General features: G+C 43.1%; 1 protein-coding gene across 3 annotated transcripts in view; it reads left to right on the top strand.

Annotated features, from left to right (window-relative positions):
- LOC137431539 (ADAMTS-like protein 1) overlaps window positions 1–23,251 on the top strand; it is a 322,494-nt gene that overhangs the window by 236,793 nt on the left and 62,450 nt on the right. For all 3 annotated transcript variants that reach the window (XM_068122959.2, XM_068122957.2, XM_078782172.1), the window contains 2 exons: window positions 9,837–9,990; window positions 12,381–13,632. In XM_068122959.2, coding sequence (XP_067979060.2) covers window positions 9,837–9,990; window positions 12,381–13,632 — 1,406 coding nt within the window. The remainder of the gene's footprint in view (window positions 1–9,836; window positions 9,991–12,380; window positions 13,633–23,251) is intronic.

The raw sequence follows: 23,251 nt of genomic DNA, 5'->3' as shown, positions 1-23,251 counted from the left end.
TGCAGGTGGGTAGACCTGCTGGGAGAGCCACACGACCCAGTCCTGAAATTGTGCAAAGGCACAGGGAGTTGAACCGGGGGAGTGAGACCCCAAATTGATGAAGCACCACAGTTTGGTCAATGGGAATTTGGTTCTTAAAACCGCATAGAGTGTAAGATGGCCAATGGATTGGCAGGGGAAAGACCCCGGGTAGTGTAAAGTGTGTTAAAGTCATTTAGAAGGTAGTTAGGATTGAAATCTCCTTGCACCATCCACATCCACTCACCTGAGGTGACGCAACTCCACACCATGCCATGTTTTTATTATTTTTGTGCAAATGTTTGGAATGTGAGACGCATCATGACATGGGTGTGACATTGTGTTGTTGTTCCATCTCTTCCTCCTTAAGAGGGATTGATGATGAATTGGTGATGGCAAATTTTGGATTAATGGGATTGTGACGAATTTGGTATAGGGGAAATATAGGGAGGACGAGACGTAGTGACGGATTTGTAATGTGTAAATTGTTGTAAATATGGGTAAGGGCAAGGGTGGAGTAGGTGACAGGGAGGGTGGCGTACGGTAGGGACGAGCTTTCTCACTTCGTTCTCCGTACGCACCTCGTTCTGCATTACCTGGTTTGATGTGTACCCTTGCGCCCTTACCCCTCGCTAACCTGCCCTCTCTGTCTTCCTTCCCCGACACATGGATCATGCTCTCTGGGCACTGAGGGGAGCGTGCGGGGGGGCCGCGTCGGTGTGCCCGAATCCTTGCAACCAGCTGCCTGCATCCACGCACCACTTATGGACCACATGTCTGTGGCTGAGCACCACTCATGGACCCCACGGGTTGGGGCATGGCCCCTCTGCTGGGAACGGCCACGATGGCCCAAGATCTTGCTTGCGGACCCGGTGAGGTGGCACCAAGCCCACAGGTGAACCACTCATAGACGGCCCCTGTGGGCCATAAATAAAAAACGGACACGTTTTGTGCATTTTTTTATTTCCATCAAATAGGCCGCAACCAAGAAGAACATGAAGTTGACAACATCTGGAAGAACAACGGCCAGCAGAGGGAGCCGAAGAGGAAGACCACCAACAGGGTTTTGTTTTTTATTTATAACTATGGTGACTGTGCACTCCGGTGCGTTTTGGTGCTTTATGGTGCTCTTTATTGGTGCTGGTGCGTCGATGCAGCGCAGGCTGTCTCCACCCTCCCAAAAGAAAAATCACAGGTCCTGGGTTGCAGTGTAAATACAATCAGCGTCACTTGTAAATAATGCTTCCCACCGTACATGTTTAGTTTGAGAACCAATCCGCAATTCGGTTATCCTGTGGGCGTGAATCTGTTAGGCAGGGTGCAATGCAGCAGAGGGACATACTTATTTGTGTTTTAAAACTGTCACACTCAGGGTCAGGTTAATTGTAGAGGGAATTACACCTACGTGCCACACTAAGTTAAAGTTTTATAGGCCCGGGACGTGCCTGGAGGATGAGGGTGCAGTGTTGTGGATTTGAGAATCCTGTTTGTAAATATGCCCCTCTAGTGATTCTTGTAAATACCTCCGTTTTGTGTGTAAAGGTCAAAGGTCGTCCCCTTAGCTAGTCCATGTACAAGCACGTAGGCCACCATATACCCTTCTAAATAGTTTTTTCCTTATTATGTGTATCAGTTAAGGCTCTGTCTCCCATTAAATGACACTGCATTGCACCGAATTGAAATAAGATAGGATCCCTCCGACACCCCCATGGCCTCCTAAAAAGCGCCAGTACGGCGGCGTTCGCCACGACTGCTTTGGGCGGTTTTCTTCACCCCAAGACTCCATTGAACACGAGGTCATCTCGGAGCAGAAGGTAGGAGGAGTCAGCCAAGCACCAGGAACAAGGCGTGGCTTTTGCCAACGCCTCCTCAAGGGGCGGGATCGGTGAGCCCTCGCGACCAATCAAGGCCGAGGCGAGCTCACCGATGGGCGTTTCTAACAGGCCGGCGGCTCGATCGCCACGCGCCTCAAAAAGAGGGTGGGGAAGGACTGCAGAGTCAGATGCGGCAGATGAGTCAGATGAGCGAGGGACCTGAGATAAGCGAGAGACCTCCGATGAGCTTTGAATCCACCGCAGCTTTGAATCCACCGCAGCTTTGAATCCACCGCAGCTTTGAATCCACCGCAGCTTTGAATCCACCGCAGCTTTGAATCCACAGCAGCTTTGACCACCGCAGCTTTGAGCTTTGACGGCAGTTTCAACCGCGGCCGCGAAGCAACGCCGCCGTGCGAACACGATTGAGGAGGGTCGGCGGCTGCTCACCTCGAGCCGTGCCGTCACACCAACCGGACCCGCATCCTTCCCGCCCTGTGATCCCACCTTCTCATCCGTCCAGCCATCCACCTCCTGCCATTCCTGTCATCATCCCCGTGTAAGTCTGACTGTCGTCTGTTTGTCCGTCTTGTCCCTGGGGTATAAGTAAGCCTGAATAGATAAGCTAGTATTGCACTGTGTTTTCTCCTTCTGTAAATTACTTTCGTTTTCTTTCCTCCTCCTTGGTTCCTTTGGCTTTGTACAATAGTTAGTAAAAAAATTCTGTTCTTCCTTACTCTGCATTCTTTTCTTCACATCCGTTCGTCTTTGTGATTTCCCCATTGAATACCTGTGGCACGATTTGGCCAACGTTTAGGATCGGGTTTAGTATTGCTAATGGTTCGAGCCGTGGGCTGCTAATCCGCTCGGCAAAATAACATCTTGTCCGCGGTCTCGAACGAGGTTGCTCACCTGCCTCGTGGAGGGAGCTGGGCAGCTTCAGGACTCACGTCGGTCAGTCGCAGGCAAGGAGTTAATCCCCCCTTGGTAAGGGGAAAAGGGGCCGACGGTGAGATCCGCAACAATATATATATATATCTATATATATATATATATATATATATATATGTGTGTGTGTGTGTTGTAGCGGTTCCCGCTGAATGTACACAATCGCCTTGCACCTGCCAGGACGCGGCCAGGGCGCGATCGCCATGCCGGGCTCGTCCGGACGGGCCCAGACGCGCCTCTCCTGGGCATGCCCGGACTCGCTGTTCCTGGGCACGCCCGAACCTCCCGGGCACGCCCGGTCTTGTCTTTCCCGGGCATGCCCGCTCTCGCCTTTCCAGGGCTCGCCCAGAGCGCCCGGGCATGCCCAGCCTCGACTTGCCAGGCCGCGTCCAGGACGCCCGGGCATGTCCAGACTCGCCTTTCCAGGGCTCGCCCAGAGCGTCCGGGCATGCCTGCTCTCGCCTTTCCAGGGCTCGCCCAGAGCGCTCGGGCACGCCCAGCCTCGACTTGCCAGGCCGCGTCCAGGACGCCCGGGCATGTCCAGACTCGCCTTTCCAGGACTCGCCCTTGACACCCGGGCATGCCCGGTCTCGGTTTTCCTGGGCAAACGCCCGGGCATAAATGTGTATATATATTATATATTGCTGCCCGATAAACGGGCTTGTTAGAATAACTGAGCTGTTTTGTTACAATAAAGCAACTCGGACGAATTCCGTCTTTGGTCGCGTCAATTCTTTCCACTCGTGTTGGAGCGCAGCTCCTTCAGTGTGTGTATATATATATATATATATATATATATATATATATATATATATATATATATATATATATATATATATATATATATATATATATATATATATATATATATATATATACTGTATATATATAGTATCTGTAATCTGGTTCTCCAACCTAATGAGCGGACAGCATGACGTCTTCGCCATGCATGTCCACATTGCCTGCAAAGCTCCAGAGGAACCATCTAGCAGTGCGTCATTACGGATTATAAATTCAGATACTGTCACAAGTGCATGCAAAACTCACAGTTACCGACCTGGTTTCGCCCTTGTTGGGGCTTCATCAGGGCAACGCAGTGAGGCTTTCCATACACTTGTAACTCTGTGAACCTTTCGGTTTTTATATCAGTCACTATGCGACCCCCATATCATCAGTGGAGAACCGCCAGCAAGGTGTCCCATACAGCTGCTGCTGCACCTTGCTGGGAGCGATAAGCACCGCCTGCCACACGGTAACGTTATCTCTGGTATCCACTCATCATATGGAGTCGACCTGGTTGCGGTTGGGAGTTACTAATAATGGTATCTGTAATCTGGTTCTCCAACCTAATGAGCGGACAGCATGACGTCATCGCCATGCATGTCCGCATTGCCTGCAAAGCTCCAGAGGAACCATCTAGCAGTGCGTCATTACGGATTATAAATTCAGATACTGTCACAAGTGCATGCAAAACTCACAGTTACCGACCTGGTTTCGCCCTTGTTGGGGCTTCATCAGGGCAACGCAGTGAGGCTTTCCATACACTTGTAACTCTGTGAACCTTTCGGTTTTTATATCAGTCACTATGCGACCCCCATATCATCAGTGGAGAACCGCCAGCAAGGTGTCCCATACAGCTGCTGCTGCACCTTGCTTTGCAGGCAATGCGGACATGCATGGCGATGACGTCATGCTGTCCGCTCATTAGGTTGGAGAACCAGATTACAGATACCATTATTAGTAACTCCCAACCGCAACCAGGTCGACTGCATATGATGAGTGGATACCAGAGATAACGTTACCGTGTGGCAGGCGGTGCTTATCGCTCCCAGCAAGGTGCAGCAGCAGCTGTATGGGACATCTTGCTGGCGGTTCTCCACTGATGATATGGGGGTCACATAGTGACTGATATATATATATATATATATATATATATATATATATATATATATATATATATATATATATATATACACAGACTTGGCATTTAATATGGATTTTTTTTTTTTTCTTGACTTGGGTTTACTTTCTTAACTCAGTATATCAATCTAGTGAGTTTCTTTTACACTTTGGTGATTTATTTGTTAAAAGAACCATGTCACTGATTGTCTGTCGCAGCAAGAAGTCAACAACAGGATTATATCACAGGTGGCGTGGCAAAATGTACGGACAGGTGCATTTGATGATTGGCTTCACAGTCGGGTATACAAGGGTTGTTGCGTTCTGTATTAGTGGAAAACAACTGCTGCACGTCTCCAAAGGTTATTGCCGCTTCCTCTGGAGATGGTCCGTCAACTCGACAATGCTGTTTGTCATGGAGTGGTGGCTTTACGAAATTACGGCTTGAAACAGCATGCTATTGCTCGGCAGTATGGCATCACTCAAGGTCAGGTGTCAAAGATCCTGAAACGAAATGCTCAGAGGGGTGTCCCTACTCCAATACCGAGGCCAGGACGTTCCCGCAGAACCACAAGGAGGGATGATCGCCAGCTGCACCGGTTAGTCCGCAATGGCCGTACCAAGTCAGCTAATCGGCTTGGGGCTGAGTGGCAGCAACTGGCAAATGTGCCTGTATCCAGAAGGCTATTCAACCAACGACTGGTTCAAGCAGGCTATCGTGCCAGGCGTCCCCTGAGAAAGCCACGTCTGATCAGACAACACCACCAGCGCCGATTGCAGTGGGCCAGAGAGCACCGTCAAATGGCAGCCAGGACACTGGAATCACGTGATCTTCAGTGACGAGACTAGATTTCTGGCCTATCGTCAAGATGGCCACGTCCGAGTGCGCAGACAAGTGCATGAAGCCTACAACAAAGATTGTATAGTGCCAAGAGTCCAAGCTGGAGGTGGTGGGGTGACCGTTTGGGCTGCTTTTCATGCAGGCGGCAAAACTGACCTGGTTGTTCTGAATGGAAACCTGAACCAGTTCAAGTACAGGGCCATTCTGGAAGAAACATTGCTTCCAATTGCTCGTGCAGCCTTTCGAGGAAACTTTGTCTTCCAAGATGACAATGCATGGCCTCATCGTGCTCGCATGATCCAACACTTTCTTGCTGACCGTGGTGTAGAGCATATGGAGTGGCCTGCCATGTCCCCGGATATGAATCCGATAGAGAACTTGTGGGCAGAATTAATGCGTCAAATCGACCACTTGGACCAGCAGCCGACCTCTGTGCGTGAATTGCAGCAGGCCGTTGTCACTGCATGGCAAGCGATTCCTGTCCAAACCTTGGCAAATCTCGTGAACAGCATGCCTCAACGTGTACGTGCTCTCCTGAATGCTCGTGGGGGTTACACGAAGTACTGAACTGTAATTTTACTGTCTGTAATCCCAGTCGTAATTTAACTTTTGTTTTTGTTTAAAAAAAATTTGGCTATTGTGCAAAATAAAGAGATACTTCTGGAAAACGTACAGAAGTTTAACACAGTACTGTCCATGAATTGAGTTCGATATCGGTTTACTTCACTTTCAAGGATCAATTTATTTGTTTCGAAATGTCAAATGTGGTTTTTCTTTCTTTTAAAGGTCACATTAACAAAATCTAGAATAATTTCAACATAATTCCAATGAACTTTTGGTTCTAAGACATCTTGAAAAGTAAGTTCACCGCCAGAAAAAAATAATCCATATTAAATGCCAAGTCTGTATATATATATATATACATATGTGTGTGTATATATATATATATATATATATATATATATATATATATATATATATATATATATATATAAATAAATATATATATATATATATATATATACAGTGGAACCTTGACTTACGAGTTTAATCCGTTCCGTGACCGAGCTCGTAAGTTGGGGTAAGTTGGGGCACTCGTAAGTCGAGGTTCCACTGTATATATATATATATATATATATATATATATATATATATATATATATATATATATATATATATATATATATATATATATATATATAAATATAAATATATATATATATATATATATATATATATATAAATATATATATATATATATATATATATATATATATATATATAGATATATATATATATATATATATATATATATATATATACACACACACACACACATATATGTGAAACATAACAACATGTGAAAAAAGTGAAGGGGTCTGAATACTTTCTGAATGCACTGTATGTCGTTTTTGGCCCTCTCACTCAAAGGTGAAAAATCACTTAAAAACTCATAGGATCCATATACGAATCCGGATCTTCACTAAATTATTTTCAATTTGTCCTTATCACACATCCAACCTGTCCACCAAATGTTCTCCATTTCCGTCCGCAATTTTTGAGATATCCTGCTCAAACGTACAGGGGTATAAACATAATCTCCGTTCACCTTCGATGGCAGAGGTATCTAACCGGAGATGGCAATTGCCACGTTCCACAATGGCCTTAAACTTAGACGGAAATTAATCTGCTGCAATGGCCAGTTTTGCAAATGCCGTGCAAATTGCTGCAGCACTTGTATCTATCGAACCACCATCGACTGGCAGTAAAAGTTTCCTTGGTAGATCCCTTACTTCCTGCACTTTTAATTAATTATATAAACTTAGTGCCTCAGCCATAATTACTGCTTGCCATAAAGTTATAGCATGCTGATTCATATCCTCAATGCAGGAGGATAAAAATCTCTCCATATTTTCCATTAAACTGCTCTTAGATCTCCTTTAATTTTGTAGCACCTGCAGGAGGCATGGATTAAAGATGCTTTAATTTTTTTTCTTTGTCCTTTATAATTGTCCTCACAGCAGACTCTCTTGAACCAAATTCACGCCCAACAGCCGTGGCACCTGCACCCAATTCCATCCACATTAACACTTTCAACTTCAGCTCCAGGCTGATGTTTTGTCTAGGCAATTTGGGCACGTGGGCACTCAAATAAGCACTCAAGAGGAGTGAGAGGTTTAGAGGAGTAAAGGTGGGGAGAAGTAAGGAGGATGGGAGAGAAGTGAGGGGAGAGAGGACACTGAGGAGGGGAGGAGAGTGAGAGTGGAGAGGAGTGGAGAAAGGAGAGAGGAGTGGAGAGAAGAGGAGGGGAGAAGAGGGACGGTAGGGTTCCCTACTAGGGAATTAGTTAATTATACTTAGTCAAAGTACAACAACTGAAAACTGAAGTTATGGATCGAACAGTAGTGTAATTATATTGTTTCATATTCCCAGGATGTATATACAGAGCTTATTTAAGGTGAGTTAACTCTTTTCCAACTATATAATTAAACAATACTTCAAAAAACTTTATACGTAATACATTGTATATTGGGACTAACTATAACCACCTTTAGAGGCCATTTTTCCCCGCAAGCGGGGGTTGGCCTTTTTCGGGCACCGTGGTTGTTGTTGTTTTTTTGGTCCCCTTTTTGAAGCAATGTTTTACGGCCGGATGCTGTATTACGGCCGGATTTTACGGCCGGCCGTGGTTGGGACTAACTATGAAATACAGTATTTAATCATAACGTTTGGTTTTAATATTTTTTTCATTTGTAAAGCAAAGTGTATTCAATACTTTCAAGTTTAAAAATGAACAACAGAAGTAAGTCAGTCAAGGCAAATTCCCCCCCCCCCCCCTCTCCACCTCTCATGTCAAGGAAGAAGTGTCACTCTTCCTCTCCCCCTTCTCCTACCCGTATGTAGCACGGGTACCTCCCTAGTATGTATGTATTTATATACATTGTGTATATACATATATATATATATATATATATATATATATACAGTATAGTGTATATATATATATATATATATATATATATATATATATGTCGAGATCAGACACCATTACTGTCATGAGTACCAGTAAGCAAGTTCCACATCACATATTGCTGCAGGCATTTTGACCAACAGGAAATGCCTGCCACACATTATCCTGGCTGTGGGACCCAATTCAAATTTTAAAAGGTTCTGTTGGCTACACAATTGCATAGGCTCCAACTATTAGGCATGAGCTTAACACAGCTATAACCCCTTACATCTGCATAGGATTGAACTGTCACCAATACCAGGAAAATAATTGAATTCTCAACTTTATAGACCACTCCAACCTACAGAGGGAACATCCATGGCCACATGTTTTAGGCATTTTGGCCCTCGCCTTATGAGGGAAGCCTGCTTTATACAAAAAGGTTTAAAAAACGCATTTAAACAGCTTGGGCCGCACACATTGACCCCACGGCCAAAGTACACAGTTTAACAATACTGTTCCATAAGCATACACATGCACCGCAGCCTGAAGGATGAGGAATACGTATGGTCAATCAAACACACATCCTAACCCCGAAGGGCCAGAATGCATCGTCATACAATTGGACCACACCTCAATAGGAGTACTTCCCCATACCACTCATGCTTATGAGTCCAGCACCGTCGCCTGCCTTTTTTATAATAAAAAAAGATAAAAAATCAAACATTTAAACAGCCTTGGATGTGCAGTTGTGCACCTTGACCCCACGGCCAAGGCACACCGTCTATCAAGGCTGTCCCATTAGCATTCACATGCACCTCAACCCAAAGGCTGAAGCACATGGTCATTCAAAACACATGCATCCTGACCCCGAAGGGCCACAATGCATGATCATACAATTGAACCACCTCCTCCATAGGAGTGAGTCCACTGACAAGGTATTTCTCCTGTCAGGTAAGTCATGAGCGAGGAGCAGAAGCTCTTCCCTGGAGTGAGCTGGTCAAACCTTCCAAGACATTAAGTCGAGATCAGACCACATTACTATAATGGGCACCAGGAAGCAAGTTCATCCTGACCAACAGGAAATGCATGCCACACATTAACCTGTCCTTACACGTATGCATACACACACACACACACACACACACACACACACACACACACACACACACACACATTGGTCCTTTTCATGCTCAATTCTCTGAGCATTTTACATTTGAAAATGTCCGCTTTACCATCTGCAAAGGCCTCTGATGCAGATGTTCAGAATCCTGAACATATAACTAAGGAGAAGGAGGTTGTACAGGGTGTGGTGGGCGGCATCTTACCCCACCTTACTTTACTTGTTTTCTATTGTGGAATGCAGTGCTCAGCAAGTTGTGGTGCTGGAATACAGCAGAGAGATGTTGTATGTCAAAGGCTCATGGGTTACGGCATTGTAGTCAATATCAATGTGACAGAATGCAGTCGTCTTGAGAAACCTACCATTACAAGGCCCTGCTTGTTGCAGAGATGTTCTGGTATGTATGTGTGTTTCACTTAGTTCAAGCAAAGTTGCTGATTAAGCGACATGGCACAGGAGAGTCTAGTTATAACGTGCATATACAGTGGTCTACAAAAGTATTCACCCTCCTCCAAAGTTTTCACATTGTGATGCCACCTGACCTTATGTCATGATGCTTTAAAATCAAAACTTAATATATAGTCTTCACAAAATACTGCAAAGTGATAAAAACTAAAGAATGCAGATAAAATGTGAATAAGTTGATTAACAGAGAAAATCAGATGATTCTCAGTTGAATAAGTATTCAAACCCTTTGCCTAATTAACCCTAAATCACTTCAGGAGCAAATTATTTGTTTAAAAAGTTACAAAATAAGTGTAATATGTTTCGCCTGCATGTAATCAGTGGTTAAAAAATAAAAATTAAGCTCCCCTACTTATGTAAGGAATTTTAAGGTGCAACTCACTTGGTCAACCAACAAGGCAAACATGAAGACCAAGGAGCTTTCCAAAGAAGTCGGACATAAAGCGGTGGAGAAACACCGTTCAGGAGAGGGTTATAAGAAGATTTCAAAGTCACTCATTTTCCCTTTGAGTACAGTGAAATCCATTATTAAGAAGTGGAAGTGGTATCATACCACACAGGCTCTACCCAGATCAGGTCACCCCTCCAAACTCAGCAGCCGGGCAAGAAGGAAACTGCTTTGGGATGTCACTGTATATCCAACAATGACTTTGAAAGATCCGCAAGGTTCTATGTCCGAGATGGGGGTTACTGTTCACCAATCAACAATATCCCATTCCCTTCACAAAACTGGCCGCTATGGACAGGTGGCAAGAAATAAGCCATTACCGAAAAAGACATATCTAAATGTCGATATGGAGTTTGCAAAAAAAACACCTTAATGATATTGCAGGCATGTGGAGAAAAGTTTTGTGGTCAGACGAGATAAAGATTGAACTTGTTGGTCTAAATTCAAAGCGTTACGTCTGGCACAAGCCTAACACTGCACATCACCCAATCAACACCATCGCCACTGTCGAACATGGTGGTGACAGCATCATGTTATTGGGCTGCTTTTTCTCAGCAGGAACTGATATGCTTGTCAGCAGGAACTGGCAAGCCTGTCAGGACAGAAGGGACATTGGAAGGTGAAAGTACAGGTGAATCCTTGATGAAAACCTGTTTGAGTCAGCCATGAATCTGAAACTGGGAAGGAGATTCACATTTCATTAGGACAATGATCCAAAGCACAAAGCTAAAGCCACACTGGAGTGGCTGAATAAGAAGAAAATAAATGTTCCTGTGTAGCCCAGTCAAAGTCCTGACTTGAACACAATTGAACATTTATGGTGACACTTGATGATTTGAGTCCATGAAAGATCTCCATAAAACTTGGCAGAGCAAGAGCAATTTTCACGTGAAGAATGGGTAAAGATTTCACCATCTCACGGTGCAAAGCTGGTAGAGACCTACCCAGGAAGTCTCATAGCAGTCATTGCTGTAAAAGGTGCTTCCACCAAGTACTGATCTAAGGGGCTGAATACTTTTTCAACCAGTGAATTTATATATGTACTTTTTTTGCTGGTATTCCTGACATGTAACCTCCTTCAACTATAACAGTGTTTAGTTTGATCTCTTCAGTTATTAATAATAATATTATTTTGGGAAAATAATTCTGTACATAATTCGGAATTCATCAAAATGTGGCATCATTGGTGGGGGTGGAGTGAATACTTTTGCAGGCCACTGTTTGTTCTGCAATGATTATTGCATTGAAAATTCGTTACACCAGGTTACCTCCTCACCCCACCTCCCCACCCCCTCCCCGCTCCCCCACCCCTACCTACACCCACAGTAAAGTGCTTTTTTTAAAGACCGGCCTCCAAAATGTAAAATTTTAAAATTCTACATTGCACTTTGTTTGGTCCCTTCTGCAGTTCCACTTTGCCAATAATAGTGTTTAACAAACCGGCCATAATAGGGAGTTTCTCTGCATGGCTCAATATATTTTTGTTATTAAAAAATATTTACACTGCACTTGCTTTTCATTGTATTAAGTTGAAATTTACTCATTAAAGTATGATTTTCCACCTAAAGTGTTCGTTCTAATGAAATTAATCAGCATGGGTGTTCATTATAACGGGACTCTACTACATGACCTAAATTTCAGTTGCAATTGTATTGTTACCTAGTCATCCTAGTCGTCGGAAAGAAAATTTATTTCAACCAAAATGTAATTGGCAGTGAGATTCAATCCAATACTACAGGTGCTAAATCTAAATATTAATCAATTTTCGATGTTGAAATTCTGTTGTAATCTCTTACAAATAGGGTGCTTACTATAAGAGGGAAGATAAAGTCTTCTATCAGAATTAATAATGGAAGTTGTGTAATGTTATGCAGGTAATGGAAAGAACAAGTTTCCTTGGAAACCAATGAGTGGTGTTATGATTGGAAGTGAAGACCGTGTCTACATCCCATCACCTTACGACAAGATAGTGAGCTTCCCTGCTGGCAGCATTGCGTATGTGTTTCCCAAAACTACACTGGTGCTCAAGTGCCCACTTCAACGCTTCCTACGATCACGTGTCCGATGGGAAAAAGATGGTGAGCAAATCTTCTCTTCACCACATCACAGCTTGACTCGAGGGGGTTGCCTCAAGATCCGCTGTCTCCAAGCCGATGATGCTGGCATCTACACGTGTACTGTGGGTACAGTAAAGGGGAGCTTCATTGTAAAGTTGATTGCTACAGAGCCAAGTGTAAATGGACCAACATTAGACGTCTCTGCGAGGCATGGTGTCAAGTCACGTCATTCACTGAGAGCGGTGGAGCAAAAAGGTGGAAAGCACGAGGCGGAGAAAAATATGTTGGTGCCACCCGCACCTCCACCAATGCTGTTACGACTTTTGGCCACTGGGATGCTTGCCCAAGGAAGAACTTTGGTGACTAGAAACTCCTGGGGTCTTCCTGAGAAGGACACATGGTCAACATCGCTGCAGTCCAAATCAATTGAGGAGGAAAGTGAAGAGCCAATTGAGGACAGGGACAGCATGCAGATGGCAGAAAGTTGGACAGTTGTAACTGACTCAAAAGACCTACAAAAACTGGCATCTAATCTCACAGGCCTGTCAGAAATGAGTGATATGCAAGCTGCAAGATTCATCGCCTTGCTCACTGCTAATGCAATAAAAAACGAACAAGAGGACAAAGGCAATGGCCAAAGGAAGGGATTTTCAACATTGGAGGACAATGAGTCAAGCATGCACTCAGATGAGAAGCACTTTGAATTGTCTGTGGAAGACCTTTCTCGGAAGCAGCTGTTGGATTCCTCACGGTCAAGTAGTAATGCACCAAGGATTGCATCAACAGCTCATAATATGCCCTGGCTCCCGGCTCGGCCTCCAGAAAGTTATTCTCGCCCTCTAGGTGTGGGTTCCAACAATTTTGGCCAAAAAAGGACACTGTTGATTCAACGGTATCATGGGCAACGATCTTTGCTGCATACAGAACAAGACGCGATGGTTCATGTTGGAGGCCTGGCTGTTGTGGCCCTTGGTTCACGCAGCCTTGCCCTATTGTGCCCTACTGATGGGCGTGGCAAGGCAAGTGTGAGATGGAGCAAAGATGGAACAACAGTTGTAGCTGGACGGAGGTATTGTAATCATTCCACTATATTAAAATTTCATGAACATTCCCATGAAGTGTATTGCTTTACATTTTCTTTTCTTCCATATGTATAATCGGAATTGTCCGATTGGAGTCAGTTTCAGTGCCGACTACTGATCGGTACTATACTGTAACTGGATGCAACCCAAAAACCCTGATCAGCTTTCACCCTTGTTTAGGGCAGATTTCAAGAAACCATTTTTTTTTTTAAAGGAACGTTCCATGTGCATAAACGTTTTCTTTATAAACAGCTGACGATCATCGTGCGACGGGTGAAATAAATTGGCTTGGTAATTTGAAAAACATGCAGGGGTGTATCTATGGAAAATAGCGCCTATGGCAAGCACTGAAATTGCGCCCCTGTCCAAACATGACACCCATCTTTAAGATAACTTTACCATAAAATCAGCTCAAAAATACAAGTCAAGCTCGTTAATCTTTTAATTAACAAATTATGGCACGACATGAAAATTACAACTGCACCTTCCTTGCTTTCACTGATGTAAAGTGGTCTATGATGTGCTCAAAGTCAGTTTTTTCAGTTTCTTCTCTTTCTACACTCAGCAGAGCAAGATCACAGAGTCTGCCTTGACCCATGGAGGCTCTCAAATACGAAAGTATTAGTTTTAACTTGCTGAATGATCTCTCACAGCTGGTGATGGAAACTGCGATGGTTAGCATTATCTGAATGACAATGCGAAGATTGGGGAAGACGCTCTCCATACTGAACAATTAATTCGAGAAGCTCTTCAGGTCTTGATATTTTCATGTTGGCCCGACTTGATAGCAACATTCTACAATCCAAAATTTCTTCATATAGCTGCTGTCCATCAACATCAGAGCTGTACAATTCACCCAAATTTTCGCACTTCTTCTTTAGGTCGTCACTGTCGGCGCCGTAACACAGTCCCTCGACATCGAGAAGGAACCCAAACTTGGCGTCAGTGTCGTGCAAACGAGCGAACATTTCATCCATTTCTCTGTGAAGACGATCCCTTCATGACTCTTTCCATTTCCTCCTTGGCTGTTAACCCAGCGTCTCTCGAGTTCTCATCAGCCATTTAATTCATTCATCCATTCTCATTCATCATAATCAGCCATCAGCCATTTAATTCGTTTCTTTCGTCTCTGACGTCTTTCAACTTCAATATTCAATTCTTGACAGAGACCGAGTCCTTCGTCGAGTGACTCACTGACCAACACTTCTCTTTCATCATCAAAATGATCTCGGAGGGCTTTCAAATCCAGGGCAGCATCGTGGAAGTTCATGCTAGGATCCCGCAGCCTCTTTTGAATACGGTCAATGTGAATGAGTACTTTGTTCCAAAATCCTAGCAAAGTCAGAAAATCGTAACAACATGCGGTTATACAACTGCCTTGCGTCACTTCTTGTTTCACTGGTCTCGTTTTCATTGTCTATCATGTCCTGGAGAACTTGAAGTATCTCCTCAAGGTACTTGTTGACGGGCTTCACTGCTTCTGTCCTTGCACTCCACCTGGTTTCGGACTCCGACTTAACAACCACAGGCACGGCGTTTTTGAGTTTTTCCCAGCGCTGTGTTGAACGAGAGAAGAACATGTAGAGAGAGAGCTTCGATGGTTCCAAAAAACGTGACCATCATTGTATCCTGCTTGGCTGCATGTACACCCACCAAGTTGAGTGAGTGATTGTCGCAATTCACAAACACTGCCAGGTTGTTTTTCTCACTTATTCTTTGATGAACACCACTTCTGTGTCCAGCCATCACAGCAGCGTTGTCATAGCACTGTGACCGACAATCTTGTAGCTCCATTTCGTCCTTCTCTAGCTGTTTCAAGATGTCTTCAACCAAGCTCTCAGCATCCTTCTGGCTTATCTGGATAAAACCAAGGAAGGACTCTCTAACACGGACTGTTTTCCTCTCAAAATCAACTTCCACGTACCTCACTACATCTGACATCTGCTCACGGTGTGCCTGATCAGGAGTCGAGTCGAACATGAGACCGTAGTACTTGGCTTTACGAATGCTTCTCAGTAAACTCTGGTGAACAGTGGATGCCATCATGTGGATGAATTCGTTCTGGACACCCGGTGAAAGATAAGACGTCGATCCAGGATGACTTTCCACATGAGTGAGGTGTTCTTTCATGACAGGGTCAAAGATGGCCAGTAGTTTCAGTAAGCCAAGGAAATTTCCCACATTGGAGTCATCGTCCAGCTGAAGTGACTCCCTGTGTCCTCGCAAAGCCATGTTCTGAGTCGCAAGGAATTTTATGCAGTGAAGGATTCTCGTCAAGATATCACGCCACTTCTGCTTTTCCTTCTCAATCTGTGACTGAAGTTCTGCGTCAATAACTCCTCTGTTTTCAGCTAAATTTCTTTCCATTTCTTTCCACTGTGTGAAGCACTCCCGATGATTCTTAGCATTTCCATGAACACTAATCCTTTCAGGTGCTTTCCACTGGTTGAATCCACTTTCCTGCTCCAATGAGGATTGATGGTCTGACCAGGAACAGGAATAGAGAAGACAACAGAAACAAAATGCAGACTTTTTAGAAGGGGAATAGACCAGCCATGAGCGAGTCACTTCCTCACCACGACCATTTCCCAATTTCCTCTTGAATCAAGTTTTGTTCATTGAGCGGTTATTTGTTGGTAGGATAGGCCCCTCACTGTTCTGGAAATACTTCGAACCCAGCTTTATTATTTCTGTTCTCAATGCGTCAGGCAGAATTGCTTTTCCAGTATCCTTGTCGAACTTCAGAAGTCCAGTGTCATGCTGTTCAATCACTTCTGGTATGACAGTTCAAGGCTCTTCGACACCATCCAGTTCACTAGGTTCAGTGTCGTCAGGTTCAATCTCGCCAGGTAAAATCTCGTCAATAAACTCATCACCACCACCACCATCGTCTTCCCCTCCTGTCAAGTCCATGTTCTCTCTGGCAGCCTCACTTTTAATCTCGTCATACTCGGATTTATCTGACTTGACTTCCTCCTCGGCTTGACGCATTTGTACTTGATCCACCTTCGGATTCTAACAAACTTGTAGCAGGTGCAGGCGGACTCCATGGAATGTGTCGAACAACTTGTTCCGGGCTTTCAAAGAAGGGCATGAAGAACTTGCTCGACTTCTTGGCTTCCTCCGTCTTCAACTTTCGTCTCTTCCGTCCTTCAGCTCCACTTTCCTTCTTCTTCGTGAAGAAACGTTTCATGGTCTTCTTACACAATGCTCTGAAATAAGGAAATGGCACTTTTAATAAGACCATTGAATTTCACAGATTTTGCACAAAATTCTAGACTACCTCCCTAGTTTGCGCAGGAGAATGGTCTTACTGCCAGTTGGCACTGAGCAGTGGTACTGTGAGGTATGCAGTCATGTAGCTCCCAGCACTGTATTTTTACCTTATAATTTATATAAGTGGTTTAACAATCTAGCCATCCTAGTGCTTCTCACCCATGATAATCAAAGACAGATCATACATCTGAAGAAAATTCTTTTTTCACTATCCGAGGATGGCTTGTCTGACTTTAATAGAAACTGCTCAGTGGCGCCCTCCTTCAAGTGGCGCCCAGGGCACGTGCCATACCTGCCATACCTTAGGTACGCCACTGAAAACATGTTAATATGGCAAACGGATTGGAAATCAAGTGGTATCGAATTTAGTTTGCTTTGAAACTCACAAAGAGAAACAACATACCTTTCTCAAGCACACCCGATTCAAATATGAAAATAACCAATTGATTTAGAAACAGCCGCAGGAACAATGGAAAATGCAATCGCTCATACGCTGCTGAGGTTAAAAGTTAAAACCTACTCTACCTACTTCCTGGCCTATCACCTCATGATGTCTTATGTTCCAGTGTACCGGCATAAATTTATTTTTGAGGTGTCCGATTATTATTTCTTTTTTTTTCGATTAATGCATTATTTAATTAATTTTGAAAATGTTACAACACTGGTTGAGGAATGCTATTAGCCAATGATTCAGAAATTATTTTATGATTACTATTTATTGATTTTAATTATGCAATTAATCAATCAATTATTGCACACCTCTCCCTCCCAATACAGTCTCTATGAACTGCACGGGGGCAATGCTGCGTGCTGGAGGATGGTATTTATTTATTTGGCATGGGGGCGGTGTACTTTGAATGTATTGTACACCGCTCCTTTCCTATGCCATCTCCAGGTGCTGCATGACGTCGTTGCCGGGCACCGAAGGGGGCCCGGAAATGACACGCACTGAAAGGGAGTACTCAGTTTTCACTCCGGTTTCTTGTTTGTTTTCTTGGTTCCTTGTTTGTTTGTCCGGGCGATATCTCAGCCATCCTTTGAGCTAGGAAGCTGAAATTTCGGCACAATAGTGAGCACGTGCTTTGGCAAAAACGATATTTTTTGTTTTTGGATTAATAAATTAATTGATCAGTTATTTAATTATTATCGATTAATTCAGTACTTATTTATTTCCTTTCTCATCTGAGCAATATCTCAGGCACCTTTTGAGCTAGGAAACTGATATTCGGACATGACAATGACAAAGTGATTTGGCTGTAAAGGCTATTTTTGATTTATTGATTAATCAATTAATCGATTAATTATTTATTGATTTATCAATTAATTATTTCATTATTCGATCAATGACTCAATTAATTATATTTTTTTAAGTTACAGATTAGCAGTATTTTTTGTTTTTTTGATTAATCAATTAATTGATTAATTACTTAATTATTATCGATTTATTAAGAACTTATTTATTTTCTTTCTCATCTGGGCAATATCTCAGCCACCTTTTGAGCTCGGAAGCTGATATTTGGACATGACAGTGACCATGTGATTTGGCTGTAAAGACTATTTTTGATTTAATGATTAACCAATTAATTGATTTATTATTTATTGAATAATCAATTAATGTTTTTTTGTTTTTTGAATAATGACTTATTTAATTAATTTTCAGAAAGTTACAGGTTCGGATGAAACACTGGTGGTTGAGGTATGCTATTAACCAATTGATTAAGAAATTATTTTACAATTATTGTTTATTGATTTTAATGATGCAATTAGTCAATGAATTATTGTACACCTCTCCCTCCCAATACCGCCTCTATGTGCTGCACGGCAATATCGCCAGGCGCCAAAGGCGCCCCGGCAATGCTGCACTGGAGGATGTTATTTATTTATTTGGCATGGGGGCGGTGTACTTTGAATGTATCTGTACTTGTTTATTTATTTTTTTTACAAATGACTGCTTTTTTTATCATGCTTTTCTCCATATTCTCAGCAGTTAAACAGTTACATAAGTTGAGCAAGGATATGACGTCAAATTTTTTGGCCTACAAATGTATGAGTTTGTATGTCAGAGTTTTGAGGATAATTTGTATTTTATTCTCGTCTTAAAGAAGTTCATACGAATGGATTACTAGCATGTTTTATGAATACTAGGGCGTGCCCGTACGTGGGTGCAAAAAAACATGCGTGCAAACAACAACAACAAAAAAAAACTTTGAAACCACGTGGCAGTAACGACCACAGAACCCCCCCCCCCTCTATTTACATGAAATGGTTTGGTCCATTCGCAAAGCCAAAGCGAACGGCTTGCGAGTACGGTAGAACCCCCCCCCCCCCCCCCTCTATTTACATGAAATGGTTTGGTCCATTCGCAAAGCCAAAGCGAACGGCTTGCGAGTACGGTGACCATACCTTGGGAAGCACTTGTCCGATTAATTTCAAACCTTGAAAAGGCACATCCTCGGGTCCCCAGCAATATACCTGGCAAGTTTCAAGTATATCGGACCCGTGGTTGTCGAGAAACAGCGGTCACAGACAAACACACAGACACACACACATACACACACACATACACACACACATACACACAGAGATTACTGGAATTATAGATAGATGAACACCACCCTCTACCACGTGAACATTTACAAAGTTTTTAAGCAGCTGTGGATTGGTCAGAGTTGCATAGGGCAATTCCGAAAGCGTACGCTGTGTTTTGTTATAAATGCCCTCATGATGTCAGCCCCTCTGATATCCCAACTACATAAAAATATAACTGGGGGTGTCATGCATTTGCTAAGAATCTGAATTGGCTGGAGTAAACCAGGAATATCGGATGTGCTTGGTGGCTACGAAGCGATGTTCAGCTCTCGCCTATGTATAATCACGTCCAGATTGTTTCACTCCGTATCACACACATGAAAATATTTCTCGAGCTTCTTGTTGGTTTCACTTTTAGTGACAACAGTTTGAAGTTTTTTGTTGTTCTTTCAGTGAAAATGATATCACAAAACGAATGCTTTCATTCCAAAATGGAAGCTATGTATGACACTGCAACAATTTACCAAGACAGATTTGCCACGCCACAACACCACATTCTAGGGTCATAAATACCATAACGTCACTTTGTGCAGCTGCAACATAAACTAGAATGCACTCAAGGGAGGTGCTGACTCGTGTTGTTATGTTTCTCTTCTAAGAAGTCATGGTTGTTTTGTGATTTGACGTAGGCCCTACTATAACAAAATTTTTAGAAGTGAAATAACTCTGCAAGCATGTTCCCAGTATGTAAAGGTATAAAATTTCTTCCATAGTGTTCATTCTCTTATTATGACTTGCAGTGTCCATTTCTAATGCAGTATTAGAACTTGTTTTGGGTACTAATGTTTGATTTCATTGTGAATGGCCTATGCCTTCAAGGTCAAAAACTGATTGGCCAATTCACCTCAAATTTGTCCCACTACTCACCTCCACACCATCTCCCTTCCAAGAATGGGGAGACAACACCTAAGCTTGGGTGTACATTGATATTTCTGTAGCTTTGCTGGTACCTTTTTAAAACTATCACTTTTTGTTCTACAGTCATCCCATTTACTCTAGAATCTAGATTCTGATTTTGACTTTCTATCCCTGGTTAGTGTCAGCGGGTTCTGCTCCTTGGTCACGGCTGCTGTTGATCTGAATAGAGATCGACTGACCTGTGAAAGTCGCCTCTTTCTCTCAACGGGAGTCTCTTGAGTTCTTTGTGCCGGCTTACTCTTTCAATGCGCTTCTGTCTGCTCGGCGCGTGAGTATTGCGATCAACGCGTCTGTGTGTTTGTCTGTTTGTCGGCAGAATAGCTCGACAATATGAGCAGCTACAATCACCAAGTTTGGCACAGAGCTCCATATTGTACACACAGACGTGATTATCGCAATACTCACGTGTGGACCTATTATTACCATGGCAAGAGTAAATATAGTCCTGGTCTAAATTTCTTTCTTTTCTTTTCTTTTCTTTTTGTTTGCTCAAAGTTGAACTCATCCAAGACATTCACAATATGAAGCCCTGTGCTAAATTTGATGATTTTAGATGTCCTTATTGTCAAACAACAAGGAATAACAAGGAACTTTTGCACTGCAGGTGACCACTCGGTCCATCATGCCTGCGCTACACCAGTTAAAACCACCCATCCACACACAAGCTACCGACAAATCCTGCGAATAACCCTGTACCTTTTTCTCCCCAAGGCATTTAGGTGTCTATAGATATCCAATTTCAATCTATCTACTGTTTCCGCTGCCATTGCCTTTCTAGGGAGACCATTTCATGCATTAGCTACTCTATGACTGAAGGACCCATGTCTTCATACTATCCTCACTCTCCTCTTTACCTTCATGCTATGGACCCTGGTCCTGTCACTGTCTATTTTACTGAAAAACCTCTGTACTTATATTGTCTATACCCTTCATTATTCATTATCTTAAACATCTCAATCAAATCCCCCCATAACCAACTTTTTTATAATGTATAAAGTCACATCTCCTTCAGCCGCTTCTCATAGCTTAGTCTAGCTAGCCACGGAATCAATCTAGTTGCACTAAGCTGGATTCTCTTTATGGCAATTATGTCAGATGTGGTGACCAAAATTCTACATAATAATCTGGTTGAGGCCTCACTAAATTCCTACACAGTGAAATCCTGGATGGGGGAGGATAGTGGGGGAGGTGGGGCGAGTATATTTTGTGCAGTAGTTAATAATCCCCCCTGTCTGCTTTCCTTTCCTGAATAAGTATCTAGACTTTCCTGAATGTGATCGCCCCCTAACCCCCCTCTCTGCTATCTATCTAGTTACCACCAAGCAGTTTCTTGTTTCGCCTGCAAATTTCGAAAGTTGACTATTAACCCCACTGTCCAGATCGTTGATGTAAGTTATGAATAATAATTGTCCCAGTATTGACTCCTGAGGTACCCCACTACTTACATCTTCCCAGCCAGACAATCTCATATTCACAGGAACTCTTTGCTTCCTATCACTAAACCAGTTTCCAATTCAGTTAGCAACTCTAGCCACCACACTGCAAGCCCTCACCTGAGCAAACACCCTTTTACAGGGTACCTTATCAAATGCCTTTTGAAATTCTAGATAGACTCCAGCCATTGCACTTCCCTCATCCACCCAGTCACAAATTACTTCATAGAAATCTAACTTGTTAAGCATGACATCCCTTTAGTAAACCCATGCTGACTATCTTTACTTACTTTAAATTAATTCAAATGGTTTCCTGTCCCTTCTTTAACACCTCCACATTACCCACAACTGAAGTCAAGCTAACAGGTGTATAGTTCTCCCTTCTCCGTATGCTTTCTTAAATAGCGGTGTTATATTTGCTACTCTCCAGGCCTTTGGTACCTATACTAACCCCAACAAGCTGTTAAAGAAATCCATTAAAACCAAGTGTATCTGCTCCATTACCTCCCGCAATACTCTTGGATGCATATTATCCGGCCGTCAAGCTTTATCATCTCTTACTTCTCTGACCTGTTTCTCCGCTTCCTCCACTCTTACCTGGATCTCTTCTGAAAGCCCTTGCTCACCCCCGAGATAGATACTCTCCACTATTGGAAGTTGCCCTGACTGTTACCATGTAAATGTAGAAGCAAAAAAAACTATTAAACAAGCCGGCCATCTCACCCTCATCGTCCAACAATTCTCCTGTGTTATTCCTCAATGGGCCTCCACTCTTCTTAGCCCTTCTTATACTTAAAGAATGTCTTGCAGTTGTGTTTAATATTCTTGGCTATGTGCTTTTCATATTCCCTTTTGACCTGCCAAGTTATGTTCTTAATCCCTCCCTGCTTCCTCCTATATACAGTAGATGTGAATTGGACTCTAGTCCTGTTATTTGTACTTAATGATTGCCTTCTGCTTATCCTTAATTACATTGCATACCTCACTGCTCAACCACACGAGTCTCTTCCTGCCTCCACCTTTACCTCTCATTGGAATATACCTATCCTTGACCGTGTTCACATTTTTTTCTTAAAGGTTGTCCATTTCTCTGATGCAGATCGCCCATTCATTAACTTTACCCAATCGAAAGCTCCCAAATCACTTCTCATACCCTCAAAGTTTGCTCTTCTAAAATCTGACAACCTTATACCACCATCCCGAACTTCACATCTCAACAATAGTGTTGTGCTAACTACGTTGTAGTTGCTTGTTCGCAGATGCAAACACTGCCCTCCCCCTCATGGGTTTTTCTACAAGCTGCATTAAAAACAGACCTTGAACAAGATCTACAAAATCGGCATCCGCTCTGCCTTTCCCCCATTCCTTGACCCAATCTATACCGGGCAAA

This window comes from Myxine glutinosa, chromosome 7 (genome assembly GCF_964187855.1).
Source record: "Myxine glutinosa chromosome 7, kmMyxGlut1.1, whole genome shotgun sequence".
Taxonomy (NCBI): Eukaryota; Metazoa; Chordata; class Myxini; order Myxiniformes; family Myxinidae; genus Myxine; species Myxine glutinosa.
Note: the sequence above shows the minus strand (reverse complement) of the source record. Positions and strands in the feature narration are given on the sequence as shown.